The sequence below is a fragment of the Monodelphis domestica genome, chromosome 7 (assembly GCF_027887165.1).
Source record: "Monodelphis domestica isolate mMonDom1 chromosome 7, mMonDom1.pri, whole genome shotgun sequence".
NCBI classification, from domain to species: Eukaryota; Metazoa; Chordata; class Mammalia; order Didelphimorphia; family Didelphidae; genus Monodelphis; species Monodelphis domestica.
The window spans coordinates 260074789-260090079 of record NC_077233.1 but is presented as its reverse complement, the minus strand read 5'-3'; the positions used below and the strand labels follow the sequence as shown (position 1 = coordinate 260090079).

Sequence of the window (15291 nt, the reverse complement as noted above, 5' to 3'; positions counted from 1 at the left end):
TCTGAGATAAGGATACTCCTTCTACCATTGCAAATATGGGAAATTGAGTCTTAAAGAGTTGCCTGGCTGAAAAATGGAAACATGAAAGACATAATCAATTATATACATATCTGTTTGCTGGATCCTTCTATGACATGGGGGGGGGGGGAAGAAAGGCTGAGATACTCGGAAATTAATTCAAAAAATTAAGAAGTTGCCTAGAGCATAAGAGGGTAAGTGATCTGACCAGGGTTCCAGAGGCATGAGACAAAATGGTAGCCCTGTTCAAACTAGCTCTAAGAAGAACTTTGTTTCCATATTGTCACATCATTACTTTAATACTGAATCTAACACTGTTCAGCAACTAGGAATGGTTTACATGTTTTTCTTAACAAATCTTTGCAGTTTATCTTTTTTATAAATTGTGCAATAGTTCAGATGTATTTATTTTAAAAATGTGTTAAGATAAATAGTCTTCCTGCCTATCAATGATTGCTATGAAGCAATCAGCCATTGGCTGATAGTCTGGGAAAGTCAACTTGATTTTGTTTTGAAAAGAGCAGGCATCAAGAGGTCAAAGCTCTGTGGTTCCATGGCCTTCACTAACCTCACATGCAGGGAGTTTTGCCCCATTTCCTTGGACTTTTTTCAGCCTTAAAATAATTAACAGTTGCTTTGGATAAGAGAATACTTGAAGTGAAATGATTAGGGTCATTAAAGAATACAACAGTCATAAAAAAATAAAAAAAAAAAACTTTGTGCAAAAAGGCCATACTCCACTTATCAGCATTCTAAAACATAGAATTGGATTAGCAAAGATGCAAGCCTTCATGTTATGTCTTATTATTTGGTTATTCTCCATGAAAGACAGCATGGCCTAGTGAATAGAGAACAGGCATAAGAGCCAGGAAGACTTGGGTTCAGTCCAAACTCTTACACATAGTGGCTGTGTCAACTCTCAGGACCACACTCAATCTCTCAATACTCTAAACAACTCTAAGACTATAACTTGCAGAGAAGACCATCTGGTTTGGTAGAGAGAGTTTCCTCACCTGGGACTTCCCTATCTCAATGAGATCACAGATTTAGCCCATATTTATCACTGTTGAATAATGAAGTGATATTATGATAAGAAAAAAGAGAGTAGGCTCCTTACACGATCAGTTCGTCTTCTTTCTTGGTTATACATTTCCCTGATGGCATCTTTTACTCCAATTCTCCTTCAGAGTTCCTTCTTAGTTTAATGTTGCAAGTTTGCCCATATTGACCATGTATCTTTCCATTGCCTTATTTTTAATTCTTCCATGTTCTCCGTCTCTTTCCCACTCAATCAGATATTTACAGAGCATCATTCCTATCTTGAAAAGTTCTGTTCCAATAATACTAAGAGCCATAAAAATAGTCTCAACAGAAATCTGGCTTATATGACGAAACTTCATTCCTACTAGTTAATATTTATTGAACATTGCAGAGCACCCTAACAGATACTGGTGACTGGAGAGAAAACAGAGTAAGTTAAATCTGTCACTGATACCACTGAAATATATGATACAATAGTTAAGTACTCAAGCGGATCTTTGATTTAGACCTCACAGTCAGTGATAGAGATCACAACCCATTCATGCCTGCCAATCTTGTGTCTCTTGATCAATTACCCATAGAAGTTTCCCACATGGAATCTATCCATAATGTGGCGTCCATTCTTGGCTTCCAGCTGACATGGTGAGGAGGTTAATGGAGCTATTCCCTGCCATCTCTTATTCTCCTTACATGATTAGTTCATCTTCTTTCTTGGTTATACATTTCCCTGATGGCATCTTTTACTCCAATTCTCCTTCAGAGTTCCTTCTTTGTTTAATATTGCAAGTTTGCCCATATTGCCTTATTTTTTTCAGATTTGAACAATATTTTATTTGGTCATTTCAAAACATTATTCATTGGAGACAAATATCATTTTCTTTCCTCTCCCCCCCCCCCAATAGCTGACGCACGATTCCACTGGGTTTCACATGTGTTCTTATTTTTAATTCTTCCATGGGTTCCATTTCTCTTAGTCTTTTAAAACCAGTTGACTATTGGCATTTAAAAAATGGGCCTTTGTCCTTTGGGAAAGGTTTGGAGTCATTAAAAGATCTTTGTTAAATAAGGCAACTATTTAGACTCAATTGGTCTTCTTATTATAATAATTGATTTATGTTGGTCAGATTTATGTAGGTTATGATAGTCTATATCTGTGTCATTTCTTCCATCCATTACTTATTTTTCCTTATCACTACTTTTTAAAAATAGGTCAGGAGTTCATTCCATTATATGAAACATCTTCTTAACAATCTTATTTTCTTCTAGCTTTGTATTAATTTTGATCTTTAGTCAGTAGTCTGGACACAAGCAACTAATTCAAGAGTGTTCTTTACATAAGTAATGAGCCCATTCACTATCTGTTGAAATATAATCATTTTCATATTCTGTTATTTGGGGTTCACCATGTCTAGCACCTATTGATTCATTCTTAAAGTTATTATTTATTGAATGCAATCATAAACCTTCTCATTTGTCTACAAGTCTCTGGCCTCTCTTATTCCTTAATTCCAATCCATGTTTTCAAAGATATTTCTTACTTTTCTCACCTACTTGTACCTTTATATGGAAGTTTTGATTAGTATGTTAATTTAAACTAAAAGGATTTTATCAATTAATTATTTCCCTGCCTCTTTATTATTTGCAACAAAATGCAGGTGTAAAAGCTCCAATTATTTTCCTTGTACTCTTCTTGCAAACATCTATTATTATCACTGCAATATAAGATATCTAAATGTCTCATAATATGATGCCTTTGAGATTACAATTCCTTTATTTGTCTAAGAAGAATTTGTGAACTAACTTTCTATTTAACTATGGCTTCCTTCTTTCTTCTGCTTTCATTTATAATGTGAAACTAAAATTTGATATGATTCAGCTTTTCTAATAGTATGTCTACTAATTCACCATTAACAAAAGATCTCACATTTCAAGTACCAATAGCCAGGACAGAATTTATGGATGGTCTAATATTTTGTGATTCTAAGCACGCCCTTCTCTGCTTCTGTCATTGTGCCAATTTTAAGAAAGAAATAGAAAAGGATACATGGAATTTAAGGACATTTTGAATTTCTCTTTGTGTCCTAAGTTGCCATAGCAGAAGAATTCATCCGTAAATGGTCAGTCTCCTGTGATATCTGTCTGAGATTAGTTGTTTTGGACCTTGGAAATCAAGCTCAGTTTGTTTCCAGATCTTTACTAAAAAGTCTTTTTAATACTATGTATTAGCACAAACATTTACATACATAAAGGCCAGAAAATGGAGATTGTACATAAAACTGTAAGGCTACTATATACAAATATATATATATATATATATATATATAGTAACATATATTAAATTTAATGTGGTAGTACAAATATGACCCTTCTTTTTTGTGCCCCATTCTGGCCTTCTCTGGGAATTTAAAAAAATGTCATTGATACTTTTTCCTTTCTTATTCTTTTTTTAGGATAGCTATTAGTTTCTCTCCTTCCTCTAACCCCCTAAAATTCTTCATTTGTAATAAAAGTTCAATCAATCAAAATGAATTGATGTTGAAATGGTTGTGTCTAGAAATTTGTCTTATTCTGCACTTACATGCCATCACTTCTACATCAAGAAATGAGAAGCAAGTCTTCTTCATTAATCTTCCTGGAGTCCTAATTAGTCATTACATCATAATTCCAAGTTGTTTATTGCAGACATTGTAAAGAACAACTTTCTTATTCTGCAAGTTTCACTCTGCATCATTTCATACAAGTATCACCAAATTTCTCTGAATCCATCCTATTCATTATTTCCTATTGTACAATAACATTCTTTGACTTTATATGACATAACTTGTTGAGCCATTCTCCAATTGATAGGTGTCCTCTTTGTTTCCAGTTCTTTGCTACAACAAAAAAGTAATGGCATGTATTTTTATGTAAATATGTCCTTTTCAACTTTCTTTTTTTGGGGGAGGGGATATTTACCTAGAAATGGTATTTCTAGGTCAAAGTTTCAAGGTCACAGTTTAGTGTCTTGTAGGTTATTGTCCTAAATTTATTTCATCCTTTTTAAAAATTCTTTGCATATTTAACGAATATAAGGAAGGATCTGAGAGTAATTTTAATTTGCATCTTTCTTATAATTAGTTATTTGTAAATTTTTTTTACAAGACTATAAATTGCTTTAATTTCTTCCCTTAAGAACTGCCTACATGTATAACTCAGGTTGAACTGCTTACCAGCTCTAGGAAGGGGGAAGGAAATGAAGAAGGGAAACCATTTGGATTATGTAACTTCAGAAAACTTATGTGGAAATTTGTTATTACATATAATTGGTAAAAAATGATGATAAGAAGAAGAAAGAAAGAAAAGAATTGCCTATCATACCCTTTGGCTATTTATCTCTTGGGGAAGGGCTCTTATTCTCATGTATTTATATCAATTCTCTATATATCTTGATTATCATTCCTGTAACAAAGAAATGGGCTACAAATTTTTCTCCATTAACTATTTCCTTTTCTGAATCTAATTGCATTGATAATACATACAATTTTCTTTCAATTTTATGCAATAGAATTTTTTTTGTGTGTTTCCTTTGATCCTCCTTACCCCTTCTTTGCTCAAGATCTTTCCCCTGTCCATAGCTGTGAAAGGTACTTCCTTCCATACTCCTCTAATTTATGATGTGACCTTTGATACCCAAGTACGTATATCAATTTGGAGCTTTAGGGAGTATATAGCATGAGATATTGATCTAAATCTAATTTCTTTCAGAATATTTCCAAGTACAATTTCTTCCAGGAAAATTGTAGATTGAGAGGGTCACAGGGAAGAATAGATTCCTTATTTAGAAGGCACCAAATGCTGAAGAAATTTCCAGAGTGAGTTTGCAGCTTAGAAACGGTGCTAAAGTCCAGAGAATAAGAAGCACAAGTAGGAGAGGAAATGATGGTATTGGGAAGTTTGTTGTCAAGACCTTCCACAAGGATACAGCTCTCATGAGAACCCTTGATTTTCCAATGGAAAGCTCGTCCAGACCTAATCGTGGAGAATATCCCTGTCCACTCATGAAAGTCCTTTAAAGAAAAGTTTGAATGAGCAAACAGTGATGAATAATGGACATTTAAGAGCTTGCTCATTAGTTAAAGACTATCTGAATGAGAAACTTTCAGAGTGACATTTTCAGTAACTGAGATAATGAGTACTTATAAGGCACCTAAGCAGAGCAATAGGTAGAGCACTGGGATGGGAATAATGAAGAGCAGAGATCAAAGCTTGATACCGGCTAGCTGTGTGACCCTGGGATAATCACTTAACCTCAGTTTCTTAATCTGGAAAATAAGAATAACAAAGAATTTGCATCCCAGAGTTGTTGGAAGAATCCACTTAGCACAGTGCCTGACACTGATTATGATTATTATTATTACCAAGAGTAGAATACACACAGAAGTACTACTTTTCCTCTGGACTTCAGCCTTTGAGACTCTCCTGGTATGGAAACATGTGGCCAGAAGATAGGATAATGCTTATTCTTGTTTATTGCTCATCATATATTTAATGTTTATGACTATATGCTTTGCACATAATTGCACATGCTTAGTGGTGTATCTGGGCAGCTAGGTGGCACAATGGAGAGAGTGCCAGGATTAGAGTTCAAATCCAGCCTCAGACATTTACCAGCTATGTAACCCTGGACAAGTCACTTAACCCTCTTTACCACAGTTTCCTCACCTGTCAAATGGGCTGGGGAAAGAAATAGCAAATGACTCTAATATAATCTGCCAAGAAATCCTCAAATGGGGTCACAAAGAGTCAGACATTACTAAAACGACTCAACAATAGTGATAGATCTATTAACTATTGCATGTCCTGAATTTTGCTGGTATTTGCTAATTAGATACATTTTTTTCATCCACTGTAGCTACATTTGGTTCTGGTGCATTATATTGCGATTTGTTTTCATATTTGCTAATGTTTAGTCATATTTCTGCCCAGTGATGTCACACTGCTGTTGCTATTGTGCTTCTTTCCTGGTCATTTAGAGATAATGTTATGATATCCTGCATGTAACTTGTCATTTATATATACAGTCGCTGAAATAATCTGTCAAGTTGATAGTTTGCATTGTACGCTCACTCTTTTTTTTAACTCTTACCTTCTGCCTTAGAATCAATTTGATGTTTAATACTATATATCAATTCCATGTCTATTGACAATAACCAACATATGTATTGACAATATAATTATTAAAAGGCAGGAGTGGTAGAGGCTAAGCAAAGGGGGTTAAGTGACTTGCCCAGAGTCACAGAGCTAGGAAGTGTGTGAGGACAGATTTGAACCCAGGACCTCCTGTCTCTAGACCAGGCTCTCAATCTACTGCACCACCTCACTGCTCCCTGTATTATGTCTTGTTGCATACCTTTGAAGTAGCTTTTTCTATGAATGGCGTCAGTAGATGATTACTTAGGATACTAGGATAATCATCATTATTCTTTTATGTGTAAATGTTTATTTTGCTGTTTGTGCTGTGTATTTGCAGATGTTTATCATGCCACTGCTGATTTCACAAGGACTGGTAAATTTTCTTTCCCTGGGAAAACATGGAACCTGCCTTAAGGTGAAGAAACTTAGGGAGAGGGAGTGGCCTTAACTTCCAAGCAGGAAGAGGAGACTAGAGAACTGAGTAAACAAGAGGAAGAAGATGAGAGATAAATTAAGGTAGAGATTATAAGGGGAGATCTAGGATGACACTGTGCTCTGAAACTGCAAAGAAACAGAATTATAGTGCTAGAGTGGTATGAGTCAACCCAAAGAGATGGACAGAGCAGGTACCTTTTTCACTTCCTGTGAACTAGGTATATGCTCTATTATCTATTGATTTCTTTTCTTTTTTTTTTAAACACTTACCTTCAGTCTTAAGAATATATACAATGTACTAATTCTAAGGCAGAAGAATGGTAAGGACTAGCAAAGGGGGTTAATTGACTTGCCCAGGGTCACAGCTAGTAAGTATCTGTCGGATTTGAACCCAGGATTCTCATTTCTTAGCTCAGCTCTCTATCCATTGAACTACTTGACTTCCCCGTATATCTATTGATTTCAATTTAGACTTTCTTTTACTTAAGATAAAGTCTCTTCAGGGAACAAAATAAGTAGAACCAAAAGAACAGTATATACAGCTATAGAATTAATGTTTGAAGAATAACTTGTGAATGTCCACCTCCAGAGAAAGAACAGATAAATAGAAACATGAAAAACAGTTTATATATATTTATATTGTATTAAATATATTAAATTGTTATATTATATTACTAATTGATAAATTATCATATTATATTAAACATATTATACATTTCTATTTTAATTTATTTCTATATTATAATAAATCCTGTTTTCTATATTAATATATATTTCTATTTGGTTATACATATTATATATTATTTATATATTTACATATATAAACCATCTTTCCTGTTATATATATGTATGTATGTATGTGTGTGTGTGTGTGTGTGTATATATATATATATATATATATATATATATATATATATAATGATGGCTTCCCTAATGCAGAGGGGAAAATACCCTAATATTTTAATGTAACCAACAAATTAATTAGTAGAAAAATTTTACAGAGGCCACAGATGCAAGAATTGTCCACTGAAATTGTGATAAAAGGCAGACCAAAAAAAAAAATGATAAATGTGAAAGTCCAACTTCAACATCCTCTATCAGAAGCACAATGTCAGCAAAGGGAGCAAAGAGCGCTAAATGGTTTCGCTTTGGTTTAAGCTCCCAGATGCAGTTACCAAAGTAACAAAGGCACTGGAGGTTGGGAAAAGGTGAGGAGGTCCTTCCTCCCGCTAAGGCAGGAGGTGGGGATGTCCCAGGTCCGGATCTCGCGCTAACACTGGGGACAGAGGGTGGAGACACTAAAGGTGCCTCCTTAAGTGCCTCTATAAATGGGCTGCACACAGTAAGGGGCTGAGGATTTGCGCCCTGGATACTGCTCACGTACTGGACCAGAAGGTAACGGCCCGACCGGAAGCACAAGGTAAAACGCACGCTACAGCGCAGTTTCTCCCACTTCACTGAGGGAGGCACCGTTTCTGGGCGGTTGAAGCCGACAGTTTGGGGGATTTTATTCCCAGCTCACAGGGAAGACATCTACCTGAGCCCAGGGTGCGGCAGACAGTTATTTCTACGTGGCGCCAAGAGGCGGATGCGAGAGGGCGAGCATCTCCTAAACTCTCAGGGGGAAGGGGGTGCGGGGGGAGGGGGACAGAAGCCTGCTTCCGCGGACCCTGGCTTCCTGAACCCTACTGTCCCTAGATGCTGGACTGAGGTTCTGGCTTCGCAACTTGGTTCAGCCTCCTTGAAAGCTGCCTGTTTAATGTGTGCCTAGTAGCTGCGGCAGCTGCTATTGGCAGCTGCTCTCTGCATGGAGTCCTGTGGGAACAGGGCTCCCTGGAGGCTGGACACCTGGTGCTTCCCAAGCTCCTGAAAGCCCCTATAAGGAAAAGGCTTAGTTAGAGATTCTGAAAGGCTGGAAGGGACCTCAGAAGAGTATACATGCCAGGGATTCTTAACCCTTTTTACGCGCTGATCCGCTTTGAGTGTCTAGTAAAGCTCGTGGATCTCTTTTCAGAATAATGTTTTCAAGTGCATATAAATATAAAAAATTATACAGGAAATAAATTATGTTTAAATAGCAAACTAGATTTTTTTAAAAGTCTGTGGATTCCAAGTTAAAAATCCCTGCTCTAGTCCAATCTTTTATTCATTTTTAATTTAGTGCAAAGGACCCCAAGATTGGGAGTCAGAATACCTATACATATTCAAATTCTGACTGTTACTACCTTGAGTAAGTCACTATACCCGGTAGGTCTTTGTTTTTTCCTTTGTTAAACTGGAAGTGGAGAGGGTGTGGACTAGCTGATATATAAGGGTTCTTACAGTTCTCATTCTTTTGAAGTTTTGAAACTGACATAACTTAATAAAGATCAGAAACTGTTTGGGCATCTGTTTTGCTCTAATGAATGGAGGTAGGTAATCCACTTGAACGCTTTTTCTTCATCCCCATCCTACTAGTGCAGAAATGCTGAAAGAAAGACCAAAGTCCCTCTCCTCACCCCCAGGTTGTGGCTATGCCCTTGACCTAACTTACTCATTGGGAAAAGTTGGCAAGCTACTAGTACAAATGAGTTGAGATAAAAAAAAAATAAGACTAGTGAAAAGGATTGTTGTCCTAGGCTGCTGTTGACAGCAAGGATCAGAATGTCCAGATTGTGGTCTGCCCCATTCAGACCACATTAGGAATCTTGCATTCAGAAAGGAGCTGGAACTAAAACATTCATCTTGTGACTCTCAACTCAGTGCAAAATGTTTAGAATCCCACAGTTCTCTCTGTACTCTTGGGATTTTCTTGCTATCTATAGTTTAAGAAGTAGTGTTTTCTTTACACTACATTGTCCTACAATGAAAGCTCATTGCCAGAAAAATCTAATGAAATTCAGATATAAAAATCTTAGACACTAGAGCATTCTTTTTATTAAGCAGTCACTCTCTTTTCTTTCCATAATAATGTAATTAAGAATCAACTTAAAACTTGAGTAATCACAGGAGAAAGAATAGTGTCTACTAAATCATAGAATTTTTTAAATTATAGAAAAATAGTATATCTACTGAGAGGAAGAATGGTTTAGTAGGTAGAGGACAGATCACAGGACAAGAATACCTCAGTTCATATCCTATTTCAGACATAAAAATTATGTGACTCTGGGCAAATCACTTTTCCCCTCAGTGTCAGAGACAACTCTCTCAACTAATAATTATAGATTAGTTGCAGATTTGTATCTATATGCCCCAGAAATTTCCCACACCAATGAACTCACAGGTTAAATCCTTCCTCCCCCACCCCAAGATAGCTCTACTGAGTTTTCTAGGGAAAGAAAATAGGTACAGGGCTAGAGTGTGATGGTTAATATTTAACCACAAGTTTTCCAAAGGAAAAAAAATATGTCACCAACACACTGGAGCTTAATCTACATTATTAACGTTCATCTATCACTTCATTAAAACAAGATTGTTAACAAAACTATAAATCAAGTCATGGTTTGTAGCATTTCTCAGTTTTAAAGATGTAAATGTTCACATTGAAAATTTAATAATCAGTTCTCCTGAGCAGGTTTGAGATGGTTCTATCACATATCTGGTCCAGGGAAATTCTCTTGGGAGAGAAAGATTTGTAGGTACCCATAGCCAAATGACACAAAAGGAAAAACTTTTTTTTTTATTAGTAGTGGGCTAAACACTCCTCAGCCCATCTTGGAGGCCTCCAAGGATGTTAAACTGATAGAGATGCCAAATCAAAAAACAACAGAGATTGTAGAATTTGAGACAAATAATCCAAAATCCACTGTAACAAACCTAATGTTTTCAAAGAAATCTCAAGAGAAAAAGGATAAAAAAAAGAGCCAATATATCTCTTATGGTCCAAGCTTTCAGAAGATCAGGCTTCTAGGAGGAACTCTGAAATTAATGAGCTATGTGACCTTAGGCAACTTTAATCTTTTTAGACTTTGGCACCCTCCTCCATTTTGACCCCTTCATGAATGGGTTCAGCTCCACAATCTTGTGCTCTTTGCCTCTTTATCCCATCAGTGTAGCACTGCCAAGCTTCAGCTTTATATTATTCCCAACATCTGCTGTTTTCACTGCTATTTCGGTCCTCCTCCCTGCTGCCTTCACTCCCATTCACTGAACAAAGCTATAGAAAATCATACAATATGTTGACGGGGTCCATTACAAATTCACGTTACATTATTTCCACCGGGCTTTCACTGCTCCTGAAGTAATCCTTTTACATCTCCCTAACTGACACTATCCCATGTGTGATTTTTCCAGTACTTTTCATCCCTTCTCATTTCCCAAATCTCCCCTTCCCTTTCAGCTCATCTTGCCTCATATTTCACTGAAAAAATTTGAAGCCTTTTGCCAAAGGTTTTTCTTCCTTCCTCCCCATCTCATATCACTCAGACATCTTTCCTTACTATCTTTATTTTTACCCTTGTCTCACTTGAAGAGGTGATCCATGTTGCTAATACAAACCTTTACATGCACAAGTAATACCATTCCATCTTCTCCTGCAGATCACTCACTTTATCATTCCCTCTCTCATTAATCTTCAGTCTTGTTCTGCCTACTACTCTACTTCCTATAAATATGCCCATGGCTCACCCATCTTCAAAAAATCCTCACTTGATCTATCCACTTCTACTAGCCATTATCCTTATATTTTTGGCTGTACTCCTTGAGTAGTCTATAATTGTTGCCTCCACTTCTTTCCTCTAATCTCTTTGTGACTTTTCTGACACTGAAGTCATGCAGGCACAAGCCTTCATCATTTCTTGCCTTGACGATTACAATAGCCATTTGATTGGTCTCCCTGCCTTAAGTATTTCCCCTACTCTGGTCCATCTTTCACTCAGCCATCAAATTGATCTTACTAAATTATAGTTCTGATCACATGATTCCCTCTTCTTCCCCCTGTCCTTCATTGAGTAACTTCTAGTTACTCCCCATCATCTCCAAGGTCAAATATTAAAATTCTCTATTTGGTGTTCAAAGTCCTTCATAATCTGCCCCTCACTCATTTTTCTAATTGGCTTATTATACCTGTGTTGTTTGGTTGTGAACAACTCTTTGTGACTTCTCTGGGGGTTTTCTTGGCAAAGATACTGGAGTAATTTGCCCTTTCCATCTCCAGCTCATTTTAGAGATGAACTGAAGCAACTGTGTTAAGTGACCCACCAAGATCACACCACTAGTGTTTCAAGGTCAGATTTTAATGAAGGTCCTCCTGACTCCAAGGCCTGTGCTCTATACACTGTGTCACCTAACTTCCCAGTAATGTATCCCTACTTACCCCTATATACTCTGTGATTCAGTGATACTAGCCTTTTGCTATTCCCTGAACAAGAAATATAAATTCTCAACACTATACATTTGCACAGGTTGCCCCCTGGTGACTAGGATGTTCTTTCATCATCTTTCATCATTCCTCCTGGTTTCCATCAAGTCCCATTAAAATCCCACCTTTTATGAGAAATATTTTCTGATCTCCTTTAATACTAATATATTTCCTCTGATTAAATTTTTCCCATATATATCTTTTCTTCTCCTTCTTGACTACCTCATTTTACTGCTGATTCACATTAAATTTGTGGTCCCCAAAGCCTCAAAATCTTTTTTTAAAAAACTGACAACCATGCCTCCCCCGACTTATATTTCTGAAATATTTTTGTTTTATTTTTTACAATCCAATACACTTGGCATTTATCTTTTCATTAGATTAAGCCCAACGCTCTAATCTGTCAGGATTGTTTTGGATACCAACTCGGTCATCTAATATTTAATTATCCCTCTCAACTTTGTGTCATCCACAACTGATGAGCATTTTATCTATGTTTATTCAAATCATTGGTAAAAAAAAATATTAAAGTCTTTATTCTGTTTTGGACAGGATGAGTTTTAGATACTCATAGTTTTAGGGCATCCAGACAGAGATGCAGTCAACTGGCAGTAAAGGCTAGAACTGGGAGTTACCATAGGGTCAATCAGAAAAAGACTTTAATGATCTGTAAAGTACCTTCCAATTTCCAAATTCTTTGATTTTATAAGTCATGACACTGAGCTTGATTCAGAATCACAGAGAATCTAAAATCTCACCTTCTCCAAGAAGCCTTTTCCATTCCATCTTAATGCTACTGCCTTCCCTCTGTTGATTATCTGCAATTTCTCCTATGTAAGTCTTCTTTGTGCGTAGTTGTTTGCCAATTATTTCCTCTACTAGATTGTGAACTCCTTGAAATCAAGGACCATTTTTTGTGCCTTTCTCCAAATCCCAACAGTGATTGTTGACTTGATTTCATTCCAAATTGAAAGACATTGCAGAAGGTAACCAGTTCAGCATGAATCCTCTAAAATATCCCCCAAAAGTAGTCATTCAGTTTCTGCTTGAAGACCTTCAGTAAAGAAAAATACATGATCTTACCAGATAAACTATTCCACTTTTGAATAGTTCTAATTATCAGGAAGTTTTTTTCCTTATATAAACCAACCCTAAATTTACCTATTCATATTTTGGACATATTTTGGGCTTTTATATAGTGAATCAGGAATATACCCTTTTTTGTTGTTGTTTTTAAGACACTATGTGATAGAGTTCATTATGATCTAAAACACTTTCAGAATTCCAAGTAATAAGATAATAAATGTAGTTCTTTGGTCCAGAAGGGTGCTTTTAAACCTAATGACTCATGGCAGCTCTTGTTCCTTCTCCAGAAATACCATGCTGCGTCTCTTGGCCCCCAGATTATCCAGGCTTTGTACAGGGGTTGCTCCCTACTCCTCTGCTGCATCTCTTCCAAACCCTGTGCTACAGCCAGAAGTCCGATATGACAAACTCTTCATCAATAATGAGTGGAGGGATGCAGTCAGCAAAAAGACATTCCCAACAGTCAATCCCTCAACAGGAGAGGTCATCACTCATGTGGCTGAAGGAGATAAGGCAGATGTAGACTTGGCTGTGAAAGCTGCCCGGGAAGCCTTTCGGCTAGGGTCTCCATGGCGACAGATGGATGCTTCCGAGAGGGGCAGGTTACTTTACCGCCTGGCTGACCTAGTAGAAAGAGATCGCATATATCTGGCCTCACTAGAGACCTTGGACAATGGAAAGCCTTTCCAAGAATCCTATGTTCTGGACCTTGATGAAGTCATTAAGGTGTATCGGTACTTTGCGGGCTGGGCTGACAAATTCCATGGGAAGACTATCCCTATGGATGGAGAGCTCTTCTGCTACACAAGGCATGAGCCCATTGGGGTGTGTGGCCAGATTATTCCATGGAACTTTCCTCTGGTCATGCAAGGCTGGAAACTTGCCCCAGCCCTGGCAGCTGGCAATACTGTGGTTATGAAGGTGGCTGAACAGACCCCGCTGTCCGCCTTGTATCTTGCCTCCTTGATCAAAGAAGCTGGCTTTCCTCCTGGCGTAGTAAACATCATCACGGGCTATGGACCTACGGCAGGGGCTGCTGTGGCCCAACACATGGACATTGATAAGGTGGCCTTTACTGGCTCCACAGAGGTTGGCCATCTGATCCAGAAGGCGGCAGGGGACTCTAACCTGAAGAGGGTCACCCTGGAGCTGGGTGGGAAGAGCCCCAGTATCGTCCTGGCAGATGCAGACATGAACCATGCTGTAGAACAATGCCACGAAGCACTCTTCTTCAACATGGGCCAGTGCTGCTGTGCTGGCTCTCGGACCTTCGTGGAAGACTCCATCTATGATGAATTTCTTGAAAGAACTGTAGAAAAAGCCAAGAAGAGGAAAGTTGGGAATCCCTTTGAGCTTGACACCCAGCAAGGGCCCCAGGTAGACAAGGAACAGTTTGAAAAAATCCTGGGTTACATCCAACTAGGGCAGAAAGAAGGTGCCAAATTGATGTGTGGGGGAGAACGCTTTGGGGAGAAAGGTTTCTTCATCAAGCCCACTGTCTTTGGCAATGTACAAGACAACATGCGGATTGCCAAGGAAGAGATCTTTGGACCCGTGCAGCCTGTGTTCAAATTCAAAAAAATCAGTGAGATTATTGAGAGGGCCAATGATACCAAGTATGGGTTAGCAGCGGCTGTCTTCACCAAGGACCTGGACAAGGCTATGTATCTGACCCAAGCCCTGCAAGCTGGAACAGTGTGGGTCAATACCTATAACATTGTAACATGTCACACTCCTTTTGGAGGGTTCAAGGAATCTGGAAATGGGAGAGAGCTAGGGGAAGATGGGCTCAGAGAATATGTAGAAGTAAAGACTGTAACAATCAAAATTCCTCAGAAAAATTCATGAAAAATGAACTTCAAAATCCTCTTGGGTTAGACTTCATGGATCTTCTAACAATTTGGATTTTACTAATTTCTTTTTTGTTCAGTGTAATTACTTTCAAAAAGATGGTGATTCTGATTCAAAGATGGCCTTTTGGCATACTTCAAGAAAGCCCAAAGTATTAAAGTTGGCAAGCTTTTCCGATCTTGATTCTTCTTCACTTTGATTTGTTGGGTTCATTGGTTTAAGTTTTTGTTATCTTGCTTGATGCTATTTTCCTAACTTACAACTTGAACCTCTTTCCCCTTTACTACTAATTTGTACTTAATTTCACATTCTTTCTTTTAAAAAAATAAATTCTGGCTTTTATAAATAAA

The 15291-nt window shown here is 37.5% G+C and overlaps 1 protein-coding gene across 1 annotated transcript; it reads left to right on the top strand.

Annotated features, from left to right (window-relative positions):
- The first annotated feature begins 7845 nt into the window (after window positions 1-7845).
- On the top strand, window positions 7846-15291 carry ALDH1B1 (aldehyde dehydrogenase 1 family member B1). Its single transcript, XM_003341592.4, has 2 exons — window positions 7846-8086; window positions 13378-15291. Exon 2 carries the CDS (start codon window positions 13385-13387, stop codon window positions 14936-14938), a length of 1554 nt encoding a protein of 517 aa, XP_003341640.2. The 5' UTR covers window positions 7846-8086; window positions 13378-13384; the 3' UTR covers window positions 14939-15291.